Raw genomic sequence first — 26,098 nt, forward strand, 5'->3', positions numbered from 1 at the left:
TCTGAGACAGCTGGGCAGAGGCTGTCGCTCTGAGACAGCTGGGCAGAGGCTGTCACTCTGAGACAGCTGGGCAGAGGCTGTCGCTCTGAGACAGCTGGGCCGAGGCTGTCGCCCTGAGACAGCTGGGCAGAGGCTGTCGCCCTGAGAAAGCTGGGCAGAGGCTGTCGCCCTGAGAAAGTTCGGCAGAGGCTGTCGCTCTGAGACAGCCGGGCAGAGGCTGTCGCTCTGAGACAGCCGGGCAGAGGCTGTCGCTCTGAGACAGCTGGGCAGAGGCTGTCGCTCTGAGACAGCTGGGCAGAGGCTGTCGCCCTGAGAAAGTTCGGCAGAGGCTGTCGCTCTGAGACAGCCGGGCAGAGGCTGTCGCTCTGAGACAGCTGGGCAGAGGCTGTCGCTCTGAGACGGCTGGGCAGAGGCTGTCGCTCTGAGACAGCCGGGCAGAGGCTGTCGCTCTGAGACAGCTGGGCAGGGGCTGTCGCTCTGAGACAGCTGGGCAGAGGCTGTCGCTCTGAGACAGCCGGGCAGAGGCTGTCGCTCTGAGACAGCCGGGCAGGGGCTGTCGCTCTGAGACAGCTGGGCAGAGGCTGTCGCTCTGAGACAGCTGGGCAGAGGCTGTCGCTCAGAGACAGCTGGGCAGAGGCTGTCACTCTGAGACAGCTGGGCAGGGGCTGTCGCTCTTAGACAGCTGGGCAGAGGCTGTCGCTCTGAGACAGTTCGGCAGAGGCTGTCGCCCTGAGACAGCTGGGCAGAGGCTGTCGCCCTGAGACAGCTGGGCAGAGGCTGTCGCCCTGAGACAGTTCGGCAATGGCTGTCGCCCTGAGACAGCTGGGCAGAGGCTGTCGCTCTGAGACAGCCGGGCAGAGCCTGTCGCTCTGAGACAGCTGGGCAGAGGCTGTCGCCCTGAGACAGCTGGGCAGAGGCTGTCGCTCTGAGACAGCTGGGCAGAGGCTGTCGCCCTGAGACAGCTGGGCAGAGGCTGTCGCTCTGAGACAGCTGGGCAGAGGCTGTCGCTCTGAGACAGCTGGGCAGAGGCTGTCGCCCTGAGACAGTTCGGCAGAGGCTGTCGCTTTGAGACAGCTGGGCAGAGGCTGTCGCTCTGAGACAGCTGGGCAGAGGCTGTCGCTCTGAGACAGCTGGGCAGAGGCTGTCGCTCTGAGACAGCTGGGCAGAGGCTGTCGCCCTGAAACAGCTGGGCAGAGGCTGTCGCTCTGAGACAGCTGGGCAGAGGCTGTCGCTCTGAGACAGCTGGGCAGAGGCTGTCGCTCTGAGCCAGCTGGGCAGAGGCTGTCGCTCTGAGACAGCTGTGCAGAGGCTGTCGCCCTGAGACAGCTGGGCAGAGGCTGTCGCTCTGAGCCAGCTGGGCAGAGGATGACGCTCTGAGACAGCTGGGCAGAGGCTGTCGCTCTGAGACAGCCGGGCAGAGGCTGTCGCCCTGAGACAGCTGGGCAGAGGCTGTCGCTCTGAGACAGCTGGGCAGAGGCTGTCGCTCTGAGACAGCTGGGCAGAGGCTGTCGCTCTGAGACAGCTGGGCAGAGGCTGTCGCTCTGAGACAGCCGGGCAGAGGCTGTCGCTCTGAGACAGCTGGGCAGAGGCTGTCGCTCTGAGACAGCTGGGCAGAGGCTGTCGCTCTGAGACAGCTGGGCAGAGGCTGTCGCTCTGAGACAGCTGGGCAGAGGCTGTTGTTCTGAGACAGCTGGGCAGAGGCTGTCGCTCTGAGACAGTTCGACAGAGGCTGTCGCTCTGAGACAGCTGGGCAGAGGCTGTCGCTCTGAGACAGCCGGGCAGAGGCTGTCGCTCTGAGACAGCCGGGCAGAGGCTGTCGCCCTGAGACAGCTGGGCAGAGGCTGTCGCTCTGAGACAGCTGGGCAGAGGCTGTCGCTCTGAGACAGCTGGGCAGAGGCTGTGGCTCTGAGACAGCTGGGCAGAGGCTGTCGCTCTGAGACAGCTGGGCAGAGGCTGTCGCCCTGAGACAGCTGGGCAGAGGCTGTCGCTCTGGGACAGCTGGGCAGAGGCTGTCGCTCTGGGACAGCTGGGCAGAGGCTGTCGCTCTGGGACAGCTGGGCAGAGGCTGTCGCTCTGAGACAGCGCGGCAGAGGCTGTCGCTCTGAGACAGTTCGGCAGAGGCTGTCGCTCTGAGACAGCTGGGCAGAGGCTGTCACCCTGAGACAGCTGGGCAGAGGCTGTCGCTCTGAGACAGCTGGGCAGAGGCTGTCGCCCTGAGACAGCTGGGCAGAGGCTGTCGCTCTGAGCCAGCTGGGCAGAGGCTGACGCTCTGAGACAGCTGGGCAGAGGCTGTCGCTCTGAGACAGCTGGGCAGAGGCTGTCGCTCTGAGACAGATGGGCAGAGGCTGTCGCTCTGAGACAGCTGGGCAGAGGCTGTCGCTCTGAGACAGCTGGGCAGAGGCTGTGGCTCTGAGATAGCCGGGCAGCGCTGTCACTCTGAGACAGCTGGGCAGAGGCTGTCGCTCTGAGACAGCTGGGCAGAGGCTGTCACTCTGAGACAGCTGGGCAGAGGCTGTCGCTCTGAGACAGCTGGGCAGAGGCTGTCGCCCTGAGACAGCTGGGCAGAGGCTGTCGCCCTGAGACAGCTGGGCAGAGGCTGTCGCCCTGAGACAGTTCGGCAGAGGCTGTCGCTCTGAGACAGCTGGGCAGAGGCTGTGGCCCTGAGACAGCTGGGCAGAGGCTGTCGCTCTGAGACAGTTCGGCAGAGGCTGTCGCTCTGAGACAGCTGGGCAGGGGCTGTCGCTCTGAGACAGCTGGGCAAAGGCTGTCGCTTTGAGACAGCTGGGCAGAGGCTGTCGCCCTGAGACAGCTGGGCAGAGGCTGTCGCCCTGAGACAACTGGGCAGAGGCTGTCGCTCTGAGACAGCTGGGCAGAGGCTGTCGCCCTGAGACAGCTGGGCAGAGGCTGTCGCTCTGAGACAGCTGGGCAGAGGCTGTCGCTCTGAGACAGCTGGGCAGAGGCTGTCGCCCTGAGACAGCTGGGCAGAGGCTGTCGCTCTGAGACAGCTGGGCAGAGGCTGTCGCCCTGAGACCGTTCGGCAGAGGCTGTCACTCTGAGACAGCGCGGCAGAGGCTGTCGCTTTGAGACAGCTGGGCAGAGGCTGTCGCCCTGAGACAGCTGGGCAGAGGCTGTCGCCCTGAGACAGCTGGGCAGAGGCTGTCGCTCTGAGACAGCTGGGCAGAGGCTGTCGCTCTGGGACAGCCGGGCAGAGGCTGTTGCTCTGAGACAGCGCGGCAGAGGCTGTCGCTCTGAGACAGTTCGGCAGAGGCTGTCGCTCTGAGACAGCTGGGCAGAGGCTGTCGCTCTGAGACAGCCGGGCAGACGCTATCGCTCTGAGACAGCTGGGCAGAGGCTGTCGCTCTGAGACAGCTGGGCAGAGGCTGTCGCTCTGAGACAGCTGGGCAGAGGCTGTCGCCCTGAAACAGCTGGGCAGAGGCTGTCGCCCTGAGACAGCTGGGCACAGGCTGTCGCCCTGAAACAGCTGGGCAGAGGCTGTCGCTCTGAGACAGCTGGGCAGAGGCTGTCGCCCTGAGACAGCTGGGCAGAGGCTGTCACTCTGAGACAGCTGGGCAAAGGCTGTCGCTCTGAGACAGCTGGGCAGAGGCTGTCGCCCTGAGACAGCTGGGCAGAGGCTGTCGCTCTGAGACAGCTGGGCAGAGGCTGTCGCTCTGAGACAGCTGGGCAGAGGCTGTCGCTCTAAGACAGCTGGGCAGAGGCTGTCGCTCTGAGACAGCTGGGCAGAGGCTGTCGCCCTGAGACAGCTGGGCAGAGGCTGTCGCTCTGAGATAGCTGGGCAGAGGCTGTCGCTCTGGGACAGCTGGGCAGAGACTGTCGCTCTGGGACAGCTGGGCAGAGACTGTCGCTCTGAGACAGCTGGGCAGAGGCTGTCGCTCTTAGACAGCGCGGCAGAGGCTGTCGCTCTGAGACAGCTGGGCAGAGGCTGTCGCTCTGAGACAGCGCGGCAGAGGCTGTCGCTCTGAGACAGTTCGGCAGAGGCTGTCGCTCTGAGACAGCTGGGCAGAGGCTGACGCTCTGAGACAGCTGGGCAGAGGCTGTCGCCCTGAGACAGCTGGGAAGAGGCTGTCGCTCTGAGACAGCTGGGCAGAGGCTGTCGCTCTGAGACAGCCGGGCAGAGGCTGTCGCTCTGAGACAGCTGGGCAGAGGCTGACGCTCTGAGACAACTGGGCAGAGGCTGTCGCTCTGAGACAGCTGGGCAGAGGCTGTCGCTCTGAGACAGCTGGGCAGAGGCTGTCGCTCTGAGACAGCTGGGCAGAGGCTGTCGCTCTGAGACAGCTGGGCAGAGGCTGTCGCTCTGAGACAGCTGGGCAGAGGCTGTCGCCCTGAAACAGCTGGACAGAGGCTGTCGCTCTGAGACAGCTGGGCAGAGGCTGTCGCATTGAGACAGCTGGGCAGAGGCTGTCGCCCTGAGACAGCTCGGCAGAGGCTGTCGCTCTGAGACAGCCGGGCAGAGGCTGTCGCTCTGAGACAGCCGGGCAGAGGCTGTGGCTCTGAGACAGCTGGGCAGAGGCTGTCGCTCTGAGACAGTTCGGCAGAGGCTGTCGCTCTGAGACAGCTGGGCAGAGGCTGTCGCCCTGAGACAGCTGGGCAGAGGCTGTCGCCCTGAAACAGCTGGGCAGAGGCTGTCGCTCTGAGGCAGCTGGGCAGATGCTGTCGCCCTGAGACAGCTGGGCAGAGGCTGTCGCACTGAGACATCTGGGCAGAGGCTGTCGCTCTGAGACAGCTGGGCAGAGGCTGTCGATCTGAGACAGCTGGGCAGAGGCTGTCGCTCTGAGACAGCCGGGCAGAGGCTGTCGCTCTGAGACAGTTCGGCAGAGGCTGTCGCTCTGAGACAGCTGGGCAGAGGCTGTCGCATTGAGACAGCTGGACAGAGTTTGTCGCTCTGAGACAGCTGGGCAGAGGCTGTCGCTCTGAGACAGCTGGGCAGAGGCTGTGGCTCTGAGACAGCTGGGCAGAGGCTGTCGCTCAGAGACACCTGGGCAGAGGCTGTCGCTCTGAGACAGTTCGGCAGAGGCTGTCGCTCTGAGACAGCTGGGCAGGGGCTGTCGCTCTGAGACAGCTGTGCAGAGGCTGTCGCTCTGAGACAGCTGGGCAGAGGCTGTCGCTCTGAGACAGCTGGGCAGAGGCTGTCGCCCTGAGACAGCTGGGCAGAGGCTGTCGCCCTGAGACAGTTCGGCAGAGGCTGTCGCTCTGAGACAGCTGGGCAGAGGCTGTCGCCCAGAGACAGCTGGGCAGAGGCGGTCGCTCTGAGACAGCTGGGCAGAGGCTGTCGCTCTGAGACAGCTGGTCAGAGGCTGTCGCTCTGAGACAGCTGGGCAGAGGCTGTCGCTCTGAGACAGCTGGGCAGAGGCTGTCGCTCTGAGACAGTTCGGCAGAGGCTGTCGCTCTGAGACAGCTGGGCAGAGGCTGTCGCTCTGAGACAGCTGGGCAGAGGCTGTCGCTCTGAGACAGCTGGGCAGAGGTTGTCGCTCTGAGACAGCTGGGCAGAGGCTGTCGCTCTGAGACAGCTGGGCAGAGGCTGTCGCCCTGAGACAGCTGGGCAGAGGCTGTCGCCCTGAGACAGCTGGGCAGAGGCTGTCGCTCTGAGACAGCTGGGCAGAGGCTGTCGCCCTGAGACAGCTGGGCAGAGGCTGTCGCTCTGAGACAGCTGGGCAGAGGCTGTCGCTCTGAGACAGCTGGGCAGAGGCTGTCGCTCTGAGACAGCTGGGCAGAGGCTGTCGCTCTGAGACAGCTGGGCAGAGGCTGTCGCTCTGAGACAGCTGGGCAGAGCTTGTCGCTCTGAGACAGCTGGGCAGAGGCTGTCGCTCTGAGACAGCTGGCCAGAGGCTGTCGCTCTGAGACAGCTGGGCAGAGGCTGTCGCTCTGAGACAGCTGGGCAGAGGCTGTCGCTCTGAGACAGCTGGGCAGAGGCTGTCGCTCTGAGACAGCTGGGCAGAGGCTGTCGCTCTGAGACAGCTGGGCAGAGGCTGTCGCTCTGAGACAGCTGGGCAGAGGCTGTCGCTCTGAGACAGCTGGGCAGAGGCTGTCGCTTTGAGGGAGCACATCTGGTCTCCCAGCAGCGTATTTCTCGGCAGTGGGAAGTGGCGCGTTGTTCGCTGGCGATGGGATTCTGTTCCCGTCGCTGTCAATAGGATTTCCCACGAAAGTCACCCCAGGCCGCCGGGAAACCCGAGAATTCCGGCCCAAGAATTAAATCACTCAATTGCACTAATTTAAAATGTCAGTGATGAAATGGGCCGCATGCTCACTTCCTGGCATTGCTGAAAGCCTGCCTGATGTCTAAAAGTGTGAGGCATCACTAGGTCTTCTTGCATGGTCCATGAGGTGTAACTCAACTGGAGTGACACACAGATACCTCCTATGCGTGTACCCAAAGACAGGCTTGATCGAGCCATTCAAAAGGGAATTGGATTGTTGACTGAAAAGAGAGAGTGTGCAAGGGTAAGGGGATGAAACAGGAGAGTGGGTCTAGGTAGATTCAAAGAGCAGTGCAGACTTGATGGGCTGAATGGCCTCTTACACTGTAACGGTTCAATGAATCAGTGACCTTTCACCACTGCTAAAGTATAGCATCGAATTCTTACTGGCCTAGAAATGGTGAATAAAGAATGAAGATTGAAATAGCCCCGGGAAACTCATGTACAGTGTTAGGTTCGGTGCAACAAACATGTGCACAAGGCTCAGTATATTGCCCATGTTTCACAAAGCGTTACAGGAAAATAGAACATAGAACATACAGTGCAGAAGGAGGCCCTTCGGCCCAACAAGTCTGCACCGACCCACTTAAGCCCTCACTTCCACCCTATCCCTGTAACCCAATAACCCCTCCTAACCTTTTTGCTCACAAAGGGCAATTTATCATAGCCAATCCACTTTGGACTGTGGGAGGAAACCGGAGAACCCGGTGGAAACCCACCCAGACGCGGGGAGAATGTGCAGACTCCGCACAGACAGTGACGCAGCGGGTAATCGAACCTGGGACCCTGGCGCTGTGAAGCCACAGTGCTAATCACTTGTGCTACCGTGCTGCCCATATTAAGTTTGCAAACCCGATTTTCTGCCATCATGGGGAATCAATGGGGGTCAGCTGCCACACTAACTCTTGATATGTAGAGGAACTTTGGTTGATTAAAAATGTAACCTCTTTCTCAGGTGGTGAATTCTGACCTTGCCTGCTTCCGGGAACATAATCACAAGACTGAAATGCAGGTAACAACAGTTAAACCTACTTTTTGTTTGTCAAAAAACAATTGTTAAGTACCTCAGAAGAAACTTGTGATAACAATACCATGTAAATGTTATAGAATCATAGAATGGAATCATAGAATTCCTACAGGGCAGAAGGAGGCCATTCGGCCCATCGTGTCTGCACCGACCATCTGAAAGAGTCTCCTATCTAGGCCCACTGCCCCAACCTACCTCTGTAACCCCATAACCCCCCTAACCTGCACATCTTTGGACTGTGGGAGGAAACCGGAGCACTCGGAGGAAACCCACGCAGACATGGGGAGAACGTGCAAACTCCACACAGACACCCGAGATCGGAATTGAACCCGGGTCCCTGATGCTGTGAGGCAGCAGTGCTACCGTCATCCCCTCTAATTTCTTTTGTACTTCACAGGTGATTTGGTGCACCGTTGAATTTTTCTGCATTCATGTGGTAATTTAAAGGCCCCAACTTGAGTGCCACTTGCGTGGCACTTGTCCGTGCTTCTTAGAGGAAACATTGCTTGTAACTCTTCATTCACCGCGCTACTTTATGTATTCCCATGAGCACTTGGAGACCATTCATTATGTATTTGATATAGCCTCAACATAAAAAGAAACGATTGTCAATGAGCTCTTTGTAATTCACAGGGTGATGCACGATTGAAAGTCTATGTCGGATGCCCACCTGGAAACAGACTTGCTTTTGATATTTCCTACACCCTTCAGTATAGCACCAACAAAAATAATATATACTTTGACTGTATCGAGACTAACTTAGAAGTTCCATGCTTCTACTATGAAATCCGTAAGTGCATTGCACCTTTGCAAAACCATCCGTTGCAAGGAATACTTACTTTTTTAGATTGCATTTCATTTTCCAAAACATCTCAAATGCTTTAAAAGTAAATTAATTTTCTAGTTATGTGAGGAAACTTTCTCATTTATTCATTCTCCACGCAAAAATAGCGATTCAACCAAAATATTTCAAAGTGTCATTTTGGGCGAGTTTAGCGGGGTGTTTCTTGCTGGCTTTTTGGGTGAGATCCACACCGCTATTCAACCGCGCTTAAAATGTGATCTAACGGCCTTGTTGCGCCCGTCTCGGAACGTGACGAGACCGGTAAATCTCACAAGAGGCCTCTCACGTGATTTACACAGCTCGTTACGCCTTGCGAGAGATAACGAGATCTCGTGAGGCGTCGTGATCTGGATCCCGCCCCCAATGGGTGGGATCCAGATTTGCACATCTAAGTGTGCAGTAAAGCTCATTTAAAAATGTTTGTGCCAAAGTTAACCGAGGCACGGGATTTAACAGGCTCGCCACGGAGACCGAGCAGGCGGCGTTTAGCAAATGTGGACAAGGCGTACCGGCATTTGTGGAGGGCTCATCCAGGCGATCGGGGGAGGGGAGGATGGTACCCTGGCAGTCCCGATGCCTGGCAGTGCCACATGGGCACCCTGGCACCGCCAGGCTAGCAGGACGTTAAATGAGCCTTAGTGCCCTCCGTCTTTGTTATTCATGAAGAAAAGGGATTGTTTATCTGATAAGAATAAAAAAGCTGTGGAAAATTCACCCGTCAGGCGTTATTTGTAGAGGAGCAGATCAAAGACCCTTCTCTGTTACTCTCCAAAGGTGCTGCCGGACTGCCTGAGTTTTTTTTCTAAATTCAGATTTGCAGCTTCTGCAGTATTTTGCTGTTGTATGATGATGTTATGTAATTTGGCTCTAAGAAATGTATCCTTTAAGATATTTTCTCCCTGAGTAGTGAATTACCTGCTTCCACTGCACTGTTGTAAGTTTACTTTGGCTTGTTTCCAACAACAAAACTTTATTCTTTCACATTACTGTTAGTGAGTTAACACATCAACATAGTTCTGTTGTAAAATAGATTGGAAGATTTCTGGTTCAAGTTTTATGAAGTATTATTTGTATTTTCCACTTAAATTTTAGATTTATTTACTGTTTATTCAAAGCCTGCTTTTATCACACCCCATACAGCGAGAATGGAGTGGGTGAATGGTTATAATATCAGGAAATTTGCGCATGTTCTCAGTGCATTGTCACCTAATAGGTGGCATGGTAGCACAGTGGTTAGCACTGTTGCTTCACAGCGCCAGGGTCCCAGGTTCGATTCCCGGCTTGGGTCACTGTCTGTGCGGAGTCTGCACGTTCTCCCCATGTCTACGTGGGTTGCCTCCGGGTGCTCCGGTTTCCTCCCACAAGTCCCGAAAGACGTGCTTGTTAGGTGAATTGGACATTCTGAATTCTCCCTCTGTGTACCCGAACAGGCGCCGGAATGTGGCGACTAGGGGATTTTCACAGTAACTTCATTGCAGTGTTAATGTAAGCCTACTTGTGACAATAAAGATTCTAGTAACACAATTTTAACTGCACAAAACGTTTACTCAGGAGGGCTGTCAGCACAGTTTCGGGGACATTAGGTGAGGGGCGCTAACTATAGGAGGCCATACCTCATGAGTATGTTTCAGAGTCACTATTTGAAATCCGATTGTGCAGTACCTAGGCATCTCCTTGGCAAATGTACCTACTGCCTACTGATCCAGGGTGGAGGATACTCAAGGTCAACACAGTTCTCAGCCTGCAGCAGGAGAACACCCACATCCAAATGTGAAGTACACATCTGCATTAAGCAGGTCATTGCTGCCCTGTTCATCACAACTGACCAATACATCATCTTCCCCATTGAAGGAGAGAGCTCAGCGATTTGCAACAGTGGGCAGCTTTCCCCATGTGTAGGGCATCATTGACTACACACTGCCAACGTTCCAGGGTTCCCGGGTGGCTCTGCCAGGCTCGCAGTTTTGAGTGCCGATGTGCAGGATAAGGCAGGATGTGCTGACCTTGGAAAGGGTCCAGAGGAGGTTCACAAGAATGATCCCCGGAATGAAGGACTTGTCGTATGAGGAAGGGTTGAGGACTCTGGGTCTGTACTTGATGGAGTTTAGAAGGATGGGGGGGAAGGATCTCATTGAAACTTACAGAATACTGAGAGGCCTGGATGGAGTGGACGGAGAGAGGTTATTTCCACTGGTAGGAGAAACTAGAACCCGAGGGCACAGCCTCAGACTGAAGGGACGATCCTTTGAAACTGAGATGAGGAGGAATTGTTTCTGCCAGTGGGTGGTGAATCTGTGCAACTCTTTGCCGCAGAAGGCTGTGGAATCCAAGTCACTGAGTGTCTTTAAGACAGAGATAGATAGGTTCTTGGTTAATAAGGGGGTGAGGGGTTATGGGGAGAAGGCAGGAGAATGGGGATGATGAACCTATCAGCCATGATTGAATGGCGGAGCAGATTCGATGGGCCGAATGGTCTAAATATGCTCTTATGTCTTATGGCCCTATGGTGCCCAGATGTCAGGTTTGCAGTGCCAGGTATTAGGCATGGGGGAGCCCTGCCCTTAAAGCTGGGGTGGGGGTGGGAGTGGTGGGGGACCAAGGACTACCTGAGAGGTAAGTTGGGGAAGTGGGGGGGGGGGGGCAGGTCTGGTGGCCGCTGTGTGATATCCAAGGGGGTCAAGAGATCAGGGCTGCATTTAAAAATGTCACCCAAATCTCTTGCTGCATTGACAAGCTGAGGCAAGTGCGGCCTTGGCAGGGCATTATCGACCGAGGCCAGAAAAACAACAGTCCCGTTTGATAACTGGGCCCTTCTTGGCACTGCAGGTGCCAGGAAAGTTCCCGCTATACACTCCCAAAACTGGGCTCCTTTTTGTGTGTTAAATTATATGAGGTACGGTAGCACAGTGGTTAGCACTGTGGCTTCACAGTGCCAGGGTCCAAGGTTCGATTCCTGGCTTGGGTCCCTGTCTGTGCGGAGTCTGCACGTTCTTTCCATGTCTGCGTGGGTTTCCTCCGGGTGCTCCGGTTTCCTCCCACAAGTTCCGAAAGACGTGCTTGTTAGGTGAATTGGACATTCTGAATTCTCCCTCAGTGTACCCGAAAAGGGGCCGGAATGTGGCAACTAGGAGATTTTCCCAGTAACTTCATTGCAGTGTTAATGTAAGCCTACTTGTGTTACTAATAAAGAGGGAGAATTCAGAATGTCCAATTCACCTAACAGCACGGGCTGGATTCTCCGTAGCCTGACACCAAAATTCGGGATCGGCGGAGAATGGATTCCGACGCCAGAATCGGGGCAGGCGCCGGTTTGACGTCGGTTTGCGATGCTCCGCCCCCTCCAAACCAGCATCATCGGGACGCATGCCGTTGCAACACCGTTGGGACGCCACTGGCTGGCCCACCCGCGATGCTCCGCCCCTGATGGGCCAGGTTCCCGACGGCACGAGCCACATGGTCCCAGCGGTCAGGAACCCGGCAAGCCGGCACCGCCACACTCGGCCAGGATCCATGACGCTGGTTGGGGGGCTTCTGCCTGGGCTGAGGAGGCTGGTGGGGGGTGGCCATGGTTGGGCTGAGGGGTCGCGGTTGGCAGGTTAGGGTTCATAAACGGCCGCTGCCATGTTTTACGGCGGATGCGCGGCCCGGCACCTGCTGATTCACGCGGCACCGGTGCTAGCCCCTCACTGGTACTGGTAACGGTGAAGGGTTCGCTCCGATTTTCCTGTCATGAAACCCCCGCGGATTCTCTGTTCACGCCGGCACTTAGTCTCAGGAACCGAGAATCCAGCCCCATGTCTTTCGGGACTTGTGGGAGGAAGCCACAGTGGAAATTCCTCATCTGGAAGCTTACAACTCATTCCTAACCTTCCCACTTCAATGTATTAAAAACAGGGACGGGTCTGATTTACAACCAAAATAAATTAATCCCTGTGCTTTGCTTAAGAAAATTAGGCTTTGTGACCTTCGCTTTAGGCTGATTGTTTTGTGGAACACATTCATTCATCTCAACTGGAAATGTCTACAGTTATGATGAGCAACCCCAAAGGCCTGTCAACCAAATGTATGTTACAAATTCTAAGGGCCAAATTTTATGGCCCAATCGCTGGCGGGATTTTCCAATCCTGCCCAAGTTAGTGAACTTTTGAACGGCTCGCCACATTTTCCAGCCCCGCTCCCACCGGGACGGGCCCCCAAATTCCACCTTGTATGAATCAAAATCAATTTTATCTGTTCTAGATATTTGTTATACCCTGGTGTTTTTTTCCCAATATTTTTGCAGCATTTTACCCCTTTTTCTTGATCCAAGACATGGTGACTGGGAAATCTGACCGATTTTGGGGCAGGTAAGAGAAAAAAAAACAAATAAGCTCGTGAAATAATGGGAGGGATGCCTCGGCAAGATCCCCTGGTCCCACCTATGCCATCGGGATTTCCCCTCGCATCCACCTTCCCGTCGGGAAACCCGCAGCTGGGGTTAGCCATCGGCGGGTCTGCAAGATCCCACTGGTGAGAACGGCTGGGAAATCCCTCCCAGTCCCCCTCCCTTTAAGCACAACAACCCATTAATAATAGGTCACCTTTGTCAGTCTCCATGAATAACCTATCTGTGGTTCAATTTCTTAGGTATACCTTTAAAGTCATTGGAGGTGGACCATACTCAAAAAGCAACATCAGAATGTTCAGTGAAGAAGAGATTTTGATGTATAACTCATTGAACATGAGGTACTGTTGAGCACTTCATTGCCACGGGTGTTTCTGATATCAAGCATTTTCATTTCCTTTGGGTACAACATAAACAGTAAAGACTCCTGAATTATTACGCAACTAAAATCTTCAATCACTCGCTCACCGTGTGAAGATCGTAAGAAAATAAGAAATAGAAGCAGGTGTAAACCATTCGGCCCCTTGAGCATGCCCCGGCAACCAATAAAATCCTGAGTGATCTGATTTTGGCTTTAACTCCATTTTCCTGCTTGCCTCCCATTAACCCTTGACTCCCTTGTAGATCAAAAACAAACTCAACTTAGACTCTAGTAAAAGTTTCCTCAAATGCCGGAATGGGTATTAAGGGTGCTGGTTTGATTACTGCTTGATGGTTTCCTATCACCTGATGTGTGACATGTACAACAAAATTCAACCACATCCTTATGCAGTCCAGGCCAATAAAAATGTTTTTTGTATTTTTTTTGCGTTTTCCTTACTCCTAGATGCCCTACTACTGGAACCCCATGTGCTACCCGCAAAACCTCCTTTCCAAAACCCATGAGTAATATAACTTGATGAGCTTCTCCCCATTTCTGATCTACCTGAATCTATAAATTTCTCAATTTTCTTCATTAACGTATTATTTCTAATGAAAGAGATATACAGTCAGATTATTTTTCTGTATATGCTTTCTGATACAACTGCTTTATCCCTGAGCTCTTCTGTTGTAATTCCACCAACTTTCTTGAACTAAATATATCAGCTTCACCCTTCACCTGCTCTTGTTCTTTATCAACAATCTGGTCAAAGATTGTTTCTGATAACTGAACTTCAGCCCCCCAGTCTTTACTCCTTGATTTCCCGTCCTCCCGTCGCAACCTGTGGTTTTGTGATCTTGTTATCACGCAATCTGTAAACAGCCCAGGATATACTTCTTGCAACTCATTTCTTTGACTTTCCATCCCCTTTTCATCACTTTTGCATCACTCCCACTTCTGATCCATCCATATCATTAGCCAGGATAAACTGTACCACTGAAAAAGGTAATTTCTCTATTACTCCGACCATCACTTAATCACTTTTCACTGGACTCTCTAACCTTACCATACATAATGGAATATTACTCACTTCACCATTAATCCCACATATTACCAACTTTTCTGGGAATACTCCTTCTTAACTACATATCTCCTTATCTCTCACCGTTAAAGATTTCCTTGCTCTGTATCCCGTCGGATTCTAACATTATTGTCTACTCCACCTTGTACATATGAGTAAACCTTAACCAGACAAAAAAAATCTTTAAAAAGATTTGACACCTGCTTTTCAACCAACCCCTGAACAGGATGTACACATTTTTCATCTCGTCAGTTGCAACAATGGTTTCTTTTGTTACTTTAATAAACCCACAGACTTAACCTATTTTAATGAGTCTGTCTTCCCAGTACTTTTCTTCAGTAACCAACACTCTGACTTTGTCCAACTTTATTGCAATTAAAACATTTAAGTTTTGTTGTCTCTCTTCCACTCTCATACGTTTCCTTTTCAACCTGAAGCAGAGTCTCTTTAATATCTCCAACTATAAGTCCTCTGCCTTGACCACCTGTATCTATCCTTCATGAACTGATAATGATGTTAAGAACCAAAACTTAATTTATGAACTAATTCAAAATCATCTGCCATTTCTGCTTCCTGCCTAGCAGTTTACATCTCTGTTTTATAGAGCATAGAACAATACAGCGCAGTACAGGCCCTTCGGCCCACGATGTTGCACCAAAACAAAAGCCATCTAACCTACACTATACCATTATCATCCATATGTTTATCCAATAAACTTTTAAATGCCCTCAATGTTGGCGAGTTCACTACTGTAGCAGGTAGGGCATTCCACGGCCTCACTACTCTTTGCGTAAAGAACCTACCTCTGACCTCTGTTACCCCACAGTTTAAAGTTATGTCCCCTCGTGCCAGCCATTTCCATCCGCGGGAGAAGGCTCTCACTGTCCACCCTATCCAACCCCCTGATCATTTTGTATGCCTCTATTAAGTCTCCTCTTAACCTTCTTCTCTCCAACGAAAACAACCTCAAGTCCATCAGCCTTTCCTCATAAGATTTTCCCTCCATACCAGGCAACATCCTGGTAAATCTCCTCTGCACCCGCTCCAAAGCCTCTACGTCCTTCCTATAATGCGGTGACCAGAACTGTACGCAATACTCCAAATGCGGCCGCACCAGAGTTCTGTACAGCTGCAACATGACCTCCTGACTCCGGAACTCAATCCCTCTACCAATAAAGGCCAACACTCCATAGGCCTTCTTCACCATCCTATCAACCTGGGTGGCAACTTTCAGGGATCTATGTACATGGACACCTAGATCCCTCTGCTCATCCACACTTTCAAGAACTTTTCCATTAGCCAAATATTCCACATTCCTGTTATTCCTTCCAAAGTGAATCACCTCACACTTCTCTACATTAAACTCCATTTGCCACCTCTCAGCCCAGCTCTGCAGCTTATCTATATCCCTCTGTAACCTGCTACTTCCTTCCACACTATCGACAACACCACCGACTTTAGTATCGTCTGCAAATTTACGCACCCACCCTTCTGCGCCTTCCTCTAGGTCATTGATAAAAATGACAAACAGCAACGGCCCCAGAACAGATCCTTGTGGTACTCCACTTGTGACTGAACTCCATTCTGAACATTTCCCATCAACCACCACCCTCTGTCTTCTTTCAGCTAGCCAATTTCTGATCCACATCTCTAAATCACCCTCAATCCCCAGCCTCCGTATTTTCTGCAATAGCCTACCGTGGGGAACCTTATCAAACGTTTTTCCACATGAGTTTTCACTATTGCAGGTTAGAATTCTTTAAATTCGTCCAGAATAATAATTCCCTTAGAGCTTCATAATTTAGGTTTATTTTTAATGCTCATCCACCTATCAAAATTATTGTGTTTGATTTTTAAAAAATTCTTTTTTTATTTTTTGTAATATAAATTTAGAGTACCCAATTAATTTTTTCCAATTAAGGGGCAATTTAGCGTGTTCAATCCACCTACCCTGCACATCTTTTTGGTTGTGGGGACGAAACCCATGCAACACGGGGAGAATGTGCAAACTTCACACGGACAGTGACCCAGAGCCGGGATTGAACCTGAGGCCTCGGCGCCATGAGGCTACGGGGCTAATCCACTGCGCCACCGTGCTGCCTTTTAAAAATATTCTATAGTCAGTTTCAAATTCAATGTCTGACCTTCCCTTGTATCCTCATATTCCTAAACATTTGGCTCTAGGCTTCTGGCAGTGGTTTATTTATACTTAATAATAATCTTTATTGTCACAAGTAGGCTTACATGAACACTGCAATGAAGTTACTGTGAAAATCCCCTCGTCGCCACACTCCGGCGCCTGTTCGGGTACACAGAGGGAGAATTCAGAATGTCTAATTCACCTAACAGGCCCGTCTTTCGGGACTTGTGGGAGGAAACCGGAGCACCCGGAGGAAACCCACGCAGACACGGGGAGAACGTGCAGACTCCGCACAGACAGTGACCCAAACTGGGAATCGAACCTGGGATCCTGGTGCTGTGAAGCCATAGTACTAACCACTGTGCTGCCATGCTCTCCCCAAAGCCACTTAAATGGCTTTCCTTACCTCACCATAATCCCTAGATACCTCCTCTGATAATGATGCAAACACTTCACTCGCTCTACCTACTAATTTTTATTGAACCAATTCAGTTGTTTAGATTAAAATAATGCTTCCACATCTTTCTCCTCAAACCTTGACAGTGCTTGAACATATTTAAACATATCCCCACCAGGATTTGGACTAGGAAGGGTAACTCCGTCCTCTGGACTTTCCTGAACTTCTGCCTTTAACTCCAATCTTTTAAATTGATATGCTCTCTGCCTTTCCAACTCCCTCTCCTTCAGATCTATTTTCTGAAGTTCCAATTCTCTGGGCGCAACTCTCTGTCCTTCCACACCAGTTTTCTACCAATCCCCACCGGCAGTGGGATGCTCCATCCTGGCAGCTGGCCAATGGGGTTTCCCAATGTTGTGGGGACTCCCACGCTGCCGAGAAATCTGCGGGCACAAGTGCACTGCCAGAGAAATGGAGGATCCCGCCGATGGAGAATCCAGCCACCTATCTTTATTCTTGCCATTTCCCTTCTTTTTCTTTCTTTCCCTCTCTGCCCTCTTTTTCCTTTGCTTCTTCCACTGCCTCTCTCTCCTTGTCTGTTGCTTTTAATTCCTGCTGTCTCATTTCTTTCACATATTATAATTGTTTAATTTCCAACCGGATCTTAGCGAATTCCAATGATTTTAACCAAATCTCAGGCTGTGTCGCTGGCATCTGTTCCAAATTCAAATGCTGTGCTATCACTTTAATTACCTATACTTTCCTCACCCTGCAGGTAAATTTAACTGCAACTTGTCTGCCGATTGCAAAAGCTTTGTTTAAGCACTTTTTGTTAACTACCGAGGGTTATTTCTTCAATACCCAGGAAACTCTTAACTTCTGCAAGAGCCATTTTACAAGCAAATGTTTCTCAAGATCATTTAGCAGAACAGTTCTCCTGAAAATCATGATTAGCTCACTTTTACGATACCTTAATCACCACTCGAACAGTCGTAGTATCTGTATGTATCTTAACCCAGGTTTCAGTAACATTACTGCTAAAATATAAAATATGACAATTTCTTACATTCATCCTACAGTGATAAATATGCGGCAATCTGGGACATTGTAGATGCCAAACCGAGTGATGTAATTTCCACAGAAGATGGCTATCGCATTTTCAGCGGTGATAGCTTTGGAATTCAGTAAGTCTGACACCCTGGACAGAACATCAATAGTCGATATTGAATCAGCATTCTCCAATATTTACAGATACTGGCTGGGATTCTCCTTTCCAGGGACTAAGTCCCCACGCCGGCGGGAAAACCGGCGGCAACGACTCCGGTGTCAATGGGCCCCCAAGGTGAGGAATTCTCACCTGTTTCGGGGGCTAGGTGGACGGCGGAGGGGTTGGCGCCGCTCCAGCCGGCGCCGAAGGGACTACGCGAACCAGCGGCATGTTTTGGCGTGTGCGCGAGGGGTTCTTTTCTCCGCGCCGGCCATAGGGCCGCTACAGGGGCTGGCGTGGATGGAAGGAGTGCCTCCACAACACAGGCACGCCCTCAGATCGGTGGGCACCGATTGTAGGCCAGGCCACGTGGGGCCCTCCCGCGCCCCCCCCCCCCCACCCTGAGGACTGCCATAGCCGACTTACCTGCCAGGTCCCGCTATGTGGGATTATACGTAACCCACGCCAGCGGGACTGGTCAAAAACGGACAGCCGCTCAGCCCATCGGGGCCCGGAGAATTGCCAGCAGGGCCGCTGCAAACGGCCCCCGACCGGCGTGAACCCTGCCCCCGCCCGAAAAACGGCGCCGGAGATTACGGCAGCCAGCAGCGGGGCGGGATTCGCGCCGCCCCCCGGGGATTCTCCGACCAGGCGGGGGGTTGGAGAATCCCGCCCAGATTTTCTTCTTCCGTATGATTCATGATTGTCATTGTAAATAAATCATATTAAAGATGAAGCAATGTTTAAAATAAAATTACTATACTATTGCAATGCTAAAAAGTAAATCATCTAAGCAGAAAGTAAAAAACTGCAGAATTTCCTGGCAGTTAATCGATGCAAATTTCTGAATACTGTTAATTTTCAGGTGATGTTCTATCATCCAGGAGTGGGAAATGGCCAGGAGTCCCCCAGAACTCTGCCCAACTTTGTTGCCTGGCACAAATTATATTCCTTGCATGTCAAGGCACTGATAAACATACTGAAACTCACAGACAGATAAAAGCAATATTCAGGTCAATGTATCCCAGCCAGTTCTGGATCGATTTCATTTTCTTTCTGTTGTCATTGTTCCCACGAGTTTTTAATGACCATTGTTTTAGTTTTTCTTTGGCTCACCATCATTCCTGGCATCAATTGGTTTCACAATTGAAATCCCTATTTTCTGTTTGGAAGAAGTAAAACAACAGGAGATCAGGTGCAGAATTCAACCCAAAAAATTTGAAGGGCGCGACTCTCCGGGAAGATTTCTAAGTGTTGTAGCGAGCAGGAATTGCCGCGAGCTTCCCGCCGCTCGACCCAGCAAGGCCGGCAACGCTATTCAACATCGATTGGTCAACTTAACGAGGCCTCACCGCAAATGAAGGCCCGCCAGCTGATTGGCTGATACCGCTCTGGCTCCCCCCCCACCAACAAGGTCGAGCAGAGTTGCCCAGCAATTGCGCAGCGAACCCCAGCCAACTCGCAACAATGGCGCCCAGGAGACCAGCCCCAAGATTTGGAGACTTCGACCTGGAGAGGCTGCTAGATGCTGTGGAGGCCAGGAGGGATGTCCTGTTCCCCCGAGGGTCGATGAGGGTCAGCCCATAGGGCAGCCAGTGCTACCTGGGATGAGGCGGCGGCAGCTGTAAGCGCTGGGAGTGTGACCAGGAGGACTGGCCTCCAGTGTAGGGAAAAGATCAATGTCCTACACTGGGCAGCACCCCCCCAACCCCACCCACACGATGGCCCCACGGGAGCATCCACTCCCCAACCCTCCATGCGACCCCCCAACCCTCTCTCCACCCCGCTTCCCCTTCAAACCCCCTCCCAACCCTTCAAACCCCTTTCCCACTGTCCCACTGTGAGCCACTTATGGCTAATGGTGCCACCTCTGTGTCTCGTCAGGAAAAGTTTTCCCACAATCACCGGGAGAGGGCCCAGACTGGCGGTGTGGTGCCGGACCAGAATCCTCAACTCCTTCAAGGAGTGGGCCCTGGAGGTGACTGGTGCGGCTGAGGACAGGATGGTCACCCATGCTAGGCTGGTGGAGGCTGCAGAGGTGAGGAACCACCAGGCCCCACCGGAGGAACTGTCAAACGTGAGTTATTGCCTTACTGACTGACCCATCCTTCCCACTGACCACATGTCTATTCTCCCGCAGGTCATTCAGCCGCGGCCCCCTCTCCAGTCTCCCATGAGACCACCTTGGAGGAGAGCTCCGAGGATGCCACCGTAATAGTCGCGACACAGCTGTCATCCCCAACCTCCACCAGTGCAGGTGTACGCACCTCGGTGGGAAATGTTAGTGGGAAGGCTTCTGGGGCATAATCTGGTAAGCACCACTGCTGATGATGCAGGAACTCCCCAGGCGAGACAGCAGTCACAACAGCACCATCGGGAGGGTGGGGAATTGTAAAACACAATAAACACCTTTGTGCACAACTAGTATGATGGCTCTGTCACTTTCTTCCGCAATGCGCGCTGACCTCCGAACCCTTGGCTCATCTCCCCATGGTACTCACCCACCCTCCGGCCATGGACATGCCCCCGGAGCTGTCTCTCATCCCCTGGGTGTTCAGATATTGGCTTCAGCATAAGTGGTGTTGCCTCCCGCAGTGTTCAGGCACAATGCCCATGCATCAAGGTTTGGCTGGGATGCTAGGCAATGAGCCCAACGTGCAAAATGGCCTTCCCATGCACGGGAGTTCATTTGGATTGTGTGAAGTCCTCACTTAACCATGATTGCTAATTTCCTATTAGCAATAGCCTACAGTCGCACAGCCAGAGGCCTCGGCAGTCTGTTGGGGTTCTGGGTGGTCGGTCAGGCAGACGGGCAGGTACTGATGTTACCCCCAGAACGGGTACACACGATCCAGAGGTTGGCCTGGTTGTTGCACCCCCCAGCCACCCCCCCCCCCACCCTCCCATGGCGGCCTACCCCAGCGGAGGGTCCCCCACCCCATCTGAGGGACCTCCCACCTCCCGCCGAGGGGGCAGCAAGCCCAGCGACCCTGGGGCTCCTTCTCTGTGAGCAAAGATGGCTACTCACCTCCTCGGCTCTCCACAGAAGCCCTTCCGCCAGGTTCACGTTTTTGAAAAGGAGTCCTAATCGGCACCAGCGTGAGCACTTGCTAGGGAGGCTGCTGAATGATGGGAGGCCGTTCGATATGGGGTCATTCCCGTTAATTGTCTGGAAATAGGGCTTAAGTGGTGATAATTGATTTCTCACCACGCTATGGCGAGATCCTGATTTCGCCTGTGGGAGCGGGCCGGTTGCATCGCAAACTGTTTGGCGCCTGGCGCGGTTCCCATTTTCTGCCTCCCGTTATTCACCAGCATCGTTTCACTTGAGCGAGAACATATCGAGAATCGCGGCCTAAGTCATTTTGGACTGGTTTGGTGGGGTGTTTTCTGCCAGCTCTTTGAGTGAGATCCACACCGATATTCACCCCCACTTAGGGCGTGATCTACTCGCCACGTTAACGTGATCTCGCAAGACGTCGCGCTGTGGACGGGATCACATTTTGGCACATCTGCACATTAGAGCGAGACAGCTAGTCTCACTCTAATTTGCATTTCCCTGGGGTAACCGAGGCGTTGGGATCGAACCCCTTTCCTGTGGGAACCTCGGGTGAGTGCTGTTCAGCACTGGTCCCCACAAATAGGGGTTCGCAGGCACCCAGGGGCATGCCCTCTGTGCAGGGTGGTAACTGTGTGCAAGCCTGGCACTGCCCAGATGCTCAGCCAGCTGGCAGAGGCACTTCCAGGGTGCAGGCTGGCACTGCCAAGGTGGCATTTTTTTTGTGCGGCAGTGATTGGGCCGGGATGTGCCCTGTGTGGGTGTGGGAGTTGGGGGAGCGGGGATTCCACTTATAATGAGCTGGGGCGACTTCCGGTAGCACCCTCGAGGAAGCAGGTCGCAGGTCGGATCACTCCCGCCCGCGATGGGCAAACTGACCTTTTCCAACTGAATTTATCAGAACCTGGCGACCTGAATCGGTGGAGGAGACGATAGGGAAGAGGCTTTCCCCCCCTGGGGTATGGACGGACAGCTGGACCAGAAATGGTCGAGTGGAGCGGCAAGGATCGAAGCGGGAGCAGCGGGGACCTCAGGCCGGGCGGCGAAGCATGGCGGACGGCAGGGACCAGGGAGCGGAGGCTCACTGGCCAAGGGAGCAACAGATGGAGTTCTTCAAGAATTGCTTCGCTGAACTGAAGAGGGACATGCTGGACCCGATGAGAGCGGTAATGGACTGAATGGTCGAGACACAGGCGGTCCAAGAGAAGGTGCTCAGGGAGGTTGAGGTGAAGCTCTCCAGCCAGGCGGACACGGTAACGGAGCTGGAGCACATGGTGGAGGAGCTGAACGCCCGCCAGAGGAGGATGCAGGCGAAGCTTGAAGAGCTGGGGAACAGAGCCAGGAGGCAGAATTTGAGGGTTGTTGGCCTCCCCGAGGGCTGCGAGGGATCGGATGTGGGTGCATACGTGAAAGGTATGCTCGAGGCGCTGATGGGACCGGAGGCCTTCCCTCGACCCGTGGAGTTGGATGGGGCGCATAGAGGACGGACGACCGACCGAGGGCCTTGGTGGTCCGCTTTCACCTGCTTGCTGACAGGGAAGGTGTGCTGTGATGGGCCAAGGCGGAGAGGAGCAGCAGATGGGAGAACTGCGAGGTGCGCATTTACCAGGACTTGGGACCGGAGCTGGCCAAGAGACATGCAGGATTCATCAAGGTAAAGGCAGCCCTCTACAAAAAGGAGGTTCGGTTTGGAATGCTGTATCCTGCGAAGCTCTGGGTTACATTTGAGGAACTCCATCACTACTTCAAGACACCAGAACAGTTTTGGACTTTCATTAAAGATAAGAAGCTGGACTTGAACTAACGGGCACTTAGTTTTTTCAGTGCTGTACAGTGGCGGCGGTCTGTTAACCTTACTTGCTCTGACTAGGAGTGGACTTTTATTAAAAGAAGAAGCTGGACTTGAACTAAAGGACTCTGGACTCTCAGAGCTTTTGTGTGGCGGCGGTTTGTTAAATTATCCTGTACTGTAATGTTTTATCCAAGATTGTTTTCAGCCGGGACAGAGAGCGGGGGCTGGAGGGCGTATTGTGTAGGGTGTTTTGGGGAGCTTGTAACGAGCGGGGGGGGGGGGGGGGGGGGGGGGGAGGGGGCTGCAAAGGGGACCCTGCACTTGGTACCTTTTGGCAGGAGATCGGGGCCTCTGATAGGGGGGGCTGGGCTATGGGCTGGTTAAGGGACTTGAAAGGGCACGGGGAGATACAATCAGGTTAATGGGTCCTTGGTGCGTGGGGGGAGGGCGGGAGACAGACAGGCGCCAAGGGCAGGGGTCAGCATAGCTAGCGTAGGTCAGGGGGCACCAGGGAGAGTAGGAGGAGGGGCGGGCTAGGGCCAAGTGGAGGGTTGACCTGGCAGGTCAGGTCTCGGGGGGGGCAGGGGAGGTCGGGGGGTGGGGAGTTAGAGCAACGTTAGTTTAGTTGAACACGTGTGGCATGGGCAAACAGAGCTGACAGGGGAAGTGCCTTATTAACATGTTTATTCTTTCCCACTGTTCATTTTCACTATGTTAAGGCTCTTTGCATATGCCCTTTTTTTCTCTCTGTAAATGTTACAAATTTGTTTTAAATAAAAAATCTCAAAAAAATAAAAATAAATAAATAATGAGCTGGGGCTTGCGCCATTTTTAAACGCCGACCCGATCTCGCGCAGCACTAAGGAGTTCCGGCAAGCGGAGCCTCTCAGTGCAGAAAATGAGGCTAAGTGAGGCCACGGCCCCGGGTTCCCCGCTGAGGCCCCTGATCTAGTCACCCAATGAGACCAAGCTCCAGGTTGTAACGTCTCGCGAGGACCGGCTGAATCTCACGAGGCGTTTTCGAGCGTCACGAATCTCGCGAAAGGCTTCTCGCGAGATTCAACAGCCTCCTCCTGAAACCATGACGGGCGCGACAAGGCGGTTAAATCGCACCCCCCCCAGGGATGTCAGGTTATATGAGAGAAACCATCCGTCCATTACCTACACAACTGCCGGTGCAGAGAGTGAAAATGAAACCTCTTCTCAAAGGAAGCTGCCACAGCAGACCACTAAGATATGTTATTTTTTTGTCAACAGTGATACTGGAAGCTATCTTATCATACTTTCAGTGACATTGTGTGAAAGAAGACAAGCCAGGTCAAGAGCCAGCAATGTTTGACAGGACTCACTGCCAATGTATCACCAACCAAACCCAGGGCTCAGAATAACCACGTAAAGAATGGTCTTCTGAAAGTTTCCTTCAGCAGAGGGCAGATGGAGAGGCTTCAATTTTAACCCTCCCGTTTTCAATGCAAACTCCAGTCTATTGATGAGATATCCACGAAAGGCCTTATTAACTCTCCATCGTCAAACCGCAACTTAATTTTAACGAGAAGTGAAAGGGAGACCTGAACCGTCGGCTGCCTGACGGCTGATCTGAGACAGGAGCTGCCATGTCCAAGGTTGGCCAAATATTTTCTCTCTCAGCACTCCCTGTGGCCTAGGAAAAGTCTTCGCCCCCCCCCCCCCCCCACCCCCCAAACATGGAATCTCGGAAATGAAAACGGATAATCTTTCATTCTGTCTCATCAGTTTTGTTAGTTTGGCAGACAATCAGCAACTGAAAGGACCCGCCTAGTATCTCTACTGGGAGCATCCAGAATTGTTAGCAGTCAAGAATAACCTGTCTAGCTAATTCAGAGGTGGATGGCTGCAATTTGGAAAGGCTAGATTTAAGGCAAGGGGATGGAACATTTAGGAAAATATAGCAGAATGTATTTGATATTTCAATTCACTAATGAACTTTATTTTTATATTTTTATTGAGGTGGACTTGCCAGAAGAACTCTCCTTGCAGTGATATACCAGCAGACGGACTAAAAGGTCCAGAATATTTTTTGGTTATTGAAGTGTCTAATAGGTAAGAACATAAGTACTTATTTAAAAATTGCACAAGGCTCAACAAAGGGGCTGGTTTAGCACAGTGGGCTAAATAGCTGACTTACAATGCAGAGCAATGCCAGCAGCACGGTTTAATTCCGGGGGGCACGGTACCAGCCTCCCCGAACAGGCGCCAGAATAGGGTGACCAGGGGCTTTTCACAGTAACTTCATTGAAGCCTACTTGTGACAATAAGCGATTGTTATTACAAAGTGCCTCTTTGAGGCAGATTTTACCTATTCCTAATTTGTGAGTTAAATATCTCATAATAAACCAGCAACCTGGATTAAATCATGCACAGTTTTCTCTTTCATCCTTTATGGAAAATAATTCAGGTATGATTTAAAACAATGTGGTGAGTCGCTATGTTCACATTTAAGGCTCTTCAGAAATCCCAGGGACCCATCTATGTTGGTTTCCTCTTACCATATTCCACAAATGCATTGCCATTTATGTAAAAAATGTTCTGTCTGGTTTTCCTCAACCCTATTTTAAAAAAAATTAATTTAGAGTACACAATTTTCTTTTCCAATTAAGGGGCAATATAGCGTGGCCAATCCACCTACCCGGCCCATCTTTGGGTTGTGGGGGTAAGACCCACGCAGACACGGGGAGAATGTGCAAACTCCACACGGACAGTGACCCGGGGGCCAGGATCAAACCCGGGTCCTCGACGGCATGATGCTGCAGTGCTAACCACAGTGCCACCCTGGTTTCCCAACCCTATCTCCTTTTTAAAATATCTTCCTGATCACCCTGAAGAAATCAATTAGGTTGCTTAAAGGTCTCGGTTGTAAGGTGTAGTCTTAACAAGGCATTAGGTAGTTCAACACTAAGTAGTTATTAACTACGTGAAACTAGATACACAGGTACAGTAACGATCTAAGCTAGGAGCTGTCTCCATTCTTGCTCCTACAAACATTATACTGACCTTTAAGTGCAGGTCATGTGTTCTCTTACATCACTGTGTGGGCAGTGCCATGTTTTTATAATGATATGAAGGCACCAATCACTCCAAAGGGATGTGTAAACACATTGTGGGTTCATTTATTTAAACAGGGTGCAGGAGACATATATAAATGGATAGATAGCTTGAAGACATCAATCAGCAACAGTCTTATGTGTGCTGTTTTCTGCTCAAAGGCCAAAGTGAAACAGACTGGATTACGTGACACATTTCCCTTTTAATGATGATAAGAACATAAGAACATAAGAACTAGGAGCAGGAGTAGGCCATCTGGCCCCTCGAGCCTGCTCCGCCATTCAATGAGATCATGGCTGATCTTTTGTGGACTCAGCTCCACTTTCCGGCCCGAACACCATAACCCTTAATCCCTTTATTCTTCAAAAAACGATCTATCTTTATCTTAAAAACATTTACTGAAGGAGCCTCTACTGCTTCACTGGGCAAGGAATTCCATAGATTCACAACCCTTTGTGTGAAGAGGTTCCTCCTAAACTCAGTCCTAAATCTACTTCCCCTTATTTTGAGG

The 26,098-nt window shown here is 52.2% G+C and overlaps 1 protein-coding gene across 1 annotated transcript in view; it reads left to right on the forward strand.

Annotated features, from left to right (window-relative positions):
* LOC140402242 (cation channel sperm-associated auxiliary subunit gamma-like) overlaps positions 1-26,098 on the forward strand; it is a 317,982-nt gene that overhangs the window by 254,939 nt on the left and 36,945 nt on the right. The window contains exons 22-27 of the mRNA XM_072489871.1: positions 7,171-7,227; positions 7,876-8,032; positions 12,369-12,432; positions 12,713-12,811; positions 17,529-17,633; positions 24,493-24,585. Of these exons, the coding sequence (XP_072345972.1) occupies positions 7,171-7,227; positions 7,876-8,032; positions 12,369-12,432; positions 12,713-12,811; positions 17,529-17,633; positions 24,493-24,585 (575 nt within the window). The remainder of the gene's footprint in view (positions 1-7,170; positions 7,228-7,875; positions 8,033-12,368; positions 12,433-12,712; positions 12,812-17,528; positions 17,634-24,492; positions 24,586-26,098) is intronic.

The sequence above is a fragment of the Scyliorhinus torazame genome, chromosome 25 (genome assembly GCF_047496885.1).
Source record: "Scyliorhinus torazame isolate Kashiwa2021f chromosome 25, sScyTor2.1, whole genome shotgun sequence".
In the NCBI taxonomy this organism is placed as follows: Eukaryota; Metazoa; Chordata; class Chondrichthyes; order Carcharhiniformes; family Scyliorhinidae; genus Scyliorhinus; species Scyliorhinus torazame.